The following is a 7,143-nucleotide window of genomic DNA, read 5'->3' as shown; positions in this document are numbered from 1 at the left end:
TGCAAGTTTGGCTACAGTATAAACACCTTAAGGGAAGAAAAACCACCAACTATATCAAAGCCCAAAGGAGTCTATACCCAGCTGCTGTCTACTAGTACAAAACAATAAAATGCAAACCACCACGCACAGAGAAACTGAGACAGTGGCAAATGCAGAGGGAATACTTTGGCTGGTACCCCCGTACTCAAGTATCTGGGCAAAGATTTGGACACTTACCTCACGCAGCTGCTATTGCCCTACTCAGAACTAAAACTCGGAAAATCAACACGCCTTATGCAAAGCATACAAAGGTAAAGTAATACACTTGCAAAACGTCCAGATCATATTTAAACAATTTAGCACCAGACTCGCATCACAGAATTTTTAGGCTTTGCACCACTTAAATGTAATGTACCAACTTCTTTTTTTTTGAGCAAGACAACCATTTTCCAAAATAATTTACAAACACACCATGCACTTTCCTTCTCCAGCACTCTCAGGCTGAATGGCCTTCTACCCATCATGCTAGACACCACAGATTAAAACATCAAATGCAAATGTTTGTGTTAAAAATTATATATTGTGTCAAATAAAACAATAATTCTGCGTACAAATTTATACATGACAAAAATAAAACTCTTTTTGAATAACACGGTGTAAAAAAAAGTGCTTGCTGCTGTTCTGACATAATAATTCTATAAGCAACAGGCTCACAAAAGGCATTAGTAAACATTTAAATTGCATTGAAGGAATCACATAAGGCACAGACATCAGTTATTCAAAGGTGAAAACAGTCTCATACAGCTTTCAGTACTGCTGACAGGTTAGCTTTCCACATTATCTGAAAACTTTGAATGTAGGAAGCTGATTTTTTATGTTAACTTACTGTTACTTCCCTGAAAAGCACAGGGAAAACTCGTAATCACCATCAGGCCCCCGTTCAGCATTTCCAGAAGGCTGGTCTGAAATAATTTTGACGATGACAGAATCAGTGACTGCTTTTAGAGCAACTTCTTAGCTGTTGCCCCTTCCTTCTCCTCAAATTTTCGGCTAGACGGTTTTCCTAGGATTTTTATCTGAATTATAGACGGCATTTAATCCAACAATGAATGATTAAGAGGGCTTTCAGTCCTAAACCAGTAACTACTGAAATGATGCACACAGCTGCTCACAAAGTTAGTGTAAAAGAGGTCTTAAATTCTAAGCAATCTGAATTATTCTCAGCCTTTTTCAAACGTATGTGTGATTATTACCAGTGTAGCGTAACGCTAGAACACTGGAAGGAAGTGAGAAACAGAAACCAATTTAAATGTTTAGCTCCGCCACAAACAAAATAAAAAAAATGTAACCCCCTCCAAATTTCATGTTATAAGTTTTTTTAAATCTTACACGAAGAAAACACTCTTAAAACGAACAGACACAGAATTTCCAGTCATATCTTCAGCAATAAGGATTTTAGCAAGAAAAAAAGCTTAAGTTTATATATTTGCTAGCCTCGCTTCTTGTACTAATCCTTTTACCTATGAATTTTCCGTTTTAACTGCACTATCACATGCAGCACACTAAGACTGACATCACAGATCTGATTTTTGATCAGTAAGATTAACATAGTTACTGACACAGATGATCAAAGAGTAACAGAAATTATACTACACTTAGTCTACTAAGCTCTTTCACTCTTAAACTGAAAGATTCTAGGCACTTAGTTCTCTGAGAAACTTGTTTTAACCATGTCTGAGTTATGGAACTATGATTTGTTCTATTATTAAAAAAAAAAATCAAGAGGAGCATCAGACACCCGTCTCTCTACTGGATTTAAATTCTATAACCGATGTACATGTAAATCAGCTCAAAAGCAGAGAATATCTCTACATATGGAGGGTCTTGCCTCACAAGCACTTTCTTAATCACATCATTCTTTACTGAGCACAATAAAACCTGTACCTGCACTGCCTGGACTGCCTGCATACGTACGGTCAGGGATGTGCTTGTCTCTCATGCCTGCCACTGTGCCCAGCTAATTGCTAATTGCACCAGCAATTCTACTTTTAAGACTGAATTGGAAGAATCTTACCAGTATTAGGGATATGAATTCTGGGCCCAGATACCTCAGTATCAGTCGTTTTCTCTACAATTACAGAGTAATTTGAAATAACTATGTTAGAGACTTCTACTTAACAAAGATACTGGCTCCTTTAAGACACCATAAAACTGAATGTAAATAAATAAGCCAGTGCACCGTTACAGCTATGATTTTTAACAAGCAAGTCAGAAAATTGAAAGCTGTGGTTTCTACAGCATCATTACATTTCCCATGCTATGGCAACAGAATAAATGCTATATACAGTAGGAAGATGCTACATATTCACGCACTGTTGCCAAGTTACAGCTACCACAGGAACCATAATTTGCTTTTTCTGACTTGTTTAGAATCCCATCTACAACACTGCTGATTAACTGATTATTTAGATAAACTTGTACAAGTATTCCACATTACTTTTGCTGGGAAAAAAATCTATTCAATGAGAACACAAGAATTCTAGCACGGCTCTGTTCAGTGACATCTATACACAGCCAAGTCTGCTAGTCACGACATACATTTTGTAAACCACTTTTCAGCACGACCTCGACAAGCCGTCTCTCATGATGTGGGTTACTGTTCTGGAGAGCAGCAAAGTTTTCTTGTGCAAACAACTAGGAAAAAATTAATTAAGTTAGGTTGGGTAGACCTTCAACAATATTTTACACAATTCAGTTTCCAGCACACAGTGACTGAAGAAAACATTCAAAAGTGCAGGGACATAAACCTATCAGCATTTGTAACCAATGACATAAAAGCAACATTTGCTGGATCCAGTAAAAAAATGACAAAAAACTGTTGTACAGCTGTTACCGTCTCTGAAGTTAAACATATCCAAAATTAAGGGAATATCATCCTAAACAAAATTAACTTGTAAAAGTTATGCATTCCCTCATAAAAGTCCCATCATGTTTAAACATGCCATCAAAATGTTGTCACCAAACCGCTTTGGTTACAAATGGCTGTTCACAGGTTTTGTTTTATTTTGCAGAGGAACTGTCTCTGTTCAAGTGACTGAATCCTTCTTCCTTCTAAACGGTGACTTCAGTCTTTTCCACACGCTGCTTTTAGGTTTTGATTTTTTTTCCATTGCCATTACGGCTTCTTTTTCTTTCCTGCGGATTTCTCGCACAAGAGCATGAAATACATCATCAATATAATAACGGTATGCAGCTGAAGTTTCAAAAAAAGGGCAGTTGAATTCTCGTGCTAAACCAGAGCCTTCTTCTTTGGAGACCTGAAAAAAAAGTTCACAATTGTCAAGAAAGCCAAAGCCAGAAAGTTTGTTTCTTTACCATTTCTTGTTCTGCTTGCTCTGTAACTGTGCATGCACCCTCCCAGTTCCAGAACAGCTCATTTCCACTGATCTCTGAATCCTTCTCTACGAACCTGTTTTTCTTTCTCTTTCACTCATCATTTCTCTAGCAATGCAATCATCTGCAAGAGGCTCTCTGGACATTCATGAAACAACAAAGTCCTTCAAAAGAATATTCTTTTCTTGGAGCTTAATCTAGAAGTTGCCTAACACGAGCAGTTCTCAGCCCTAACACAAGCATTTGTCGGTTTGGTAAGCTAAGGGTATTTCCTTCTCCTGGTCAAAATCTATTATGTTTGCCAAACTACTTCCCAGAACCAAGCAAAACCTTTCCAAAAAAAAAAAAACCAAACCCAAACCCAAACCCAAGTCAAAAAAACACCAATCCCAAAAAGTCTCCAAAACCAAAAAAACCCCAGTCTCACTGAGGCCATAGAAAAGCAACACCCACTCCTCATCCTATACTTTACATCTCTTAGCATGGGTATTTTATCATAGCTACCATAATTTTCCTGCTGTAACACATACTGAAAATCCATCTAATTCCAGATATACAAACAGCACCTCTGATACTTGTTTTCCAAAGTAGGTTTCCTTCGAGTGAAGCTCTGCTTCAAACGGTTTTCCCACAGACAGTAGTTACTGTTTTCTTAAGCTGAAAGTAATTTTCCTTTCTGTTCACTCTTATCCAAGTTCTCCATCATCACGCGTCCATTCTTAGCACACTGGCATCTGCAATTTGTACTAGTATCTGCAAGTCGTTTACGGAATGCTAAATCTCTATTAACAGTATCTCCTTTAAGGAATTAAAAAAAAAAGAAAAGCCCAAGAGTAGCTGAAACCCAAAGCATCAACTTGAAGACTTTATTTTTGTGACTGCAATATGCATTTGGTTATTCAACACATTCTGGATTAAACAAGTACTTCTCTACTGTTCAACTTATTATATAGCAAATGTGCAAAAAAATTAAGAAAGGGAGTATAACCTCTTGTATTACTGCATTTTACGACAGAAATAGCTTGTAACTGCGGCCCTCTTTTCTTCCATTTACCTGCCGTAGCTGTGTCAGATCAGATTTATTTCCCACCAGGACCACGGGAGTGTCATCGGTGCGTCGGACACGATAGATTAGCTGTTTGAACTCACGCACTTCATGGAAACTGCGTCGGTCTGTGATTGAATAACAGATGATAAATCCCTCACCAGCCCTCATGTACTGGTCTCTCATGGCCGTAAACTCTGCCTAGAAACAGATAATCACATTTCAATTGCACAAATACGATGACTTTCTAATTTGCTCAGAATGGGAAACGCAATATGCATTCCAAAAGCAGTTGGATAGGAACCCTGTAAGCAAGCTGATCATCTATCTTCTCATCCCATTACATATAAGATGGGATATTACATATGTTTGGGATTAACGCCAAGTTTCCCTTGCTATAGAAATCATATCAACATGTCATTTATCAGCCAATATGTATTACTTGTTGATAATGAACAGCAAGGTGCAATGGAGAAAGTAGTGCACGAAACCAGAGTACTGTCTGAGTTGCCTAAGTATAGACAGTATGATACAGATGCTGTAAGGAATATGATGCTTAGAAGAAGTAAGAGATCTTCCAAATTGCTTTTTGAGCTAAGACAGGCATACTTTTGCAGGATTTCTGTCTCTACGCCTGACCATTACAGATTTCTTAACATCCTCTCAATTCACTTATTATTACTTACATACCTGTCCGGCTGTGTCCAAGATATCCAGATTAGCAGGTTCGTCATCAATGCGTATTCGTATTTTATAAGCATCCTCTGTGAATTCACAGCACATTGGAAAGAACAAGATTGGAATACAATTGCAATACTCATTAGTCATCACTTCACAAACAGAATGTTACACTAGAAGAACCTAATCTGGTAATATTACTATACTACATTAGTCTGATCTTCGTTTAACAGCAAATTAAATTTTTAATTGTTCTGGTGTGATTTAGCATCCTCCCAAGTGTTTGCTAAAATCATGCTATTGTACATACTATTTCTGACAGACGTGACCACATCCTATAAATTCATTTTGGACACCTTGGTGGAAAGCAGAGAGTAAGAGCATTACGTTTTTCTCAAAGCCAGAAAATACCCATGATCCAAGACAAGAACTGGCCACCACCAACTGCCGTTTTCTTAAAAGACAGACAATCAATATTCAGTCCCTCTAAGTCAGCACTCCCACACGACAAACAGCCTGCTTTCAAGAAGCAGCTGGCTGGTTTTCCCATTTTTCTTTTGACAGCGTAACCGTTGGTTAAGGTTTCTCTTACATACGCTGCAACAGTTATGCAGCAATATAGTAAGTTCTTAAGCATTTTCATCCCTCCCAACTTGTAAAACACAGAGCACAACCTGGCCTGACAAATTAATAGCAGGGAGCTGATCTATAGCATGGAGACTAGATTTTTTGAATAGACAACTAATAAGCACTCATCAGCAGTTTTTCATCCTTGTCTGCCAACAATGGTAGATATTCAGGCACGTGGCTTGAATATATGTGATAGGAAAACTATTAAAGATCTAAAACTCAAGATATGTATCCCAGTCCTCACAGTAATCTCTAATAGCAGTCTCTCTAAGAGTCAGAACTCTTAATACCTTTAAATGAGTACTCTAAGGGACCTGGGCCCTCAATTTACAGCCAAATTTATAGCTTTCTTTAAATTGAGTGCTTTAAAGCAATGGACTCCGCAAGAACTTAACCTGCTAAGAGAGGGAGCGAACAGCTGTCCTGATTTTGACTAGGATAGAGGTAATTTTCTGCTTACTAGCTGGTACAGTGTGTTTTGGATTTAGTGTGAGAATAATGTTGGTAACACACTGATGTTTTAGTTATTGCTAATTAGCATTTATCCTAAATTAAGGATTTTTCAGCCTCCTGTGCTCTGACAGCAAGCAGATGTACAAGAACCCGGGAGGGAGCACAGCCAGGACAGCTGACCTGAACTAACAAAAGGGATATTCCATACCATAGAATGTCATGCTTAGTATATAAACTGGGGGGAGCTGGCCAGGAGGCACGAATTGCTGTTTGGGCATCGCTCAGTGACTGGCAAGCAACTGCACTGTGCATCACCTGGTTTTCCTTCTTTCTTGTTATATTCCTTTTCATTACAATGAGTATTATGTTTTTTATTATTAGTAGTATTAGTTTAGCTTTAGTTATTAAGCAGTTTTTATTTCAACTCACGAGTTTTACTTCTTTTCTGATTCTCCTCCCCATCCCCCTGGGAGCGGGGAGGAACCAGCAAGCGGCTGTGTGGTGCTCAGTTGCTGGCTGGGGCTAAACCACGACAACAGCAAAGAGAGAAAACAGATTCTTCTTACCAATTGTGGGATCGTGATCCTCTGGAAACCGGTGACTGATGAACTGCATGGTCATGGCTGGAAACAAACATCAGACACGCAATTGCACAAGTCTTGGTAAACACCTGCCGCTTCAGCATTCAGTTCACAACATGCTTAGGTGCGTTATTTCACTAATAGCTAAAGCATAAAACTTCACTCGGTGCAAGACTTGAAAGAAATATGGTAGCTAAAATAGGTTCAGTAACTCAGAAGCAGAGAACTATGCCCCTGTCTTCAACCAAGCACTCCGCTACGAGTTTCAGACACGAAGCTGGACACAGCCAAAACGCGGAAGACGATGACACACCGCCCTGCCCGACACCCTTGGCGAGGGGGCGGGGGAACAGCGCCCAAAACCGGGCTGTTTTGGTCACGGCA

The 7,143-nt window shown here is 38.9% G+C and overlaps 1 protein-coding gene across 1 annotated transcript; it reads right to left on the bottom strand.

The window, feature by feature from the left end:
• Positions 1-3,065: 3,065 nt before the first annotated feature.
• RIT1 (Ras-like without CAAX 1) lies at positions 3,066-6,799 on the bottom strand. Its single transcript, XM_009706627.1, has 4 exons — positions 6,745-6,799; positions 5,108-5,181; positions 4,427-4,618; positions 3,066-3,296 (listed from the first exon to the last, which is right to left on the bottom strand). Exons 1-4 carry the CDS (start codon positions 6,797-6,799, stop codon positions 3,066-3,068), a joined length of 552 nt encoding a protein of 183 aa, XP_009704929.1.
• Positions 6,800-7,143: the final 344 nt, after the last annotated feature.

Source organism: Cariama cristata, unplaced genomic scaffold (assembly GCF_000690535.1).
Source record: "Cariama cristata isolate BGI_N322 unplaced genomic scaffold, ASM69053v1 scaffold18988, whole genome shotgun sequence".
Lineage (NCBI taxonomy): Eukaryota > Metazoa > Chordata > Aves > Cariamiformes > Cariamidae > Cariama > Cariama cristata.
The sequence above is the reverse complement of the archived record's forward strand: the minus strand, read 5'-3'. Positions and strand labels throughout refer to the sequence as shown.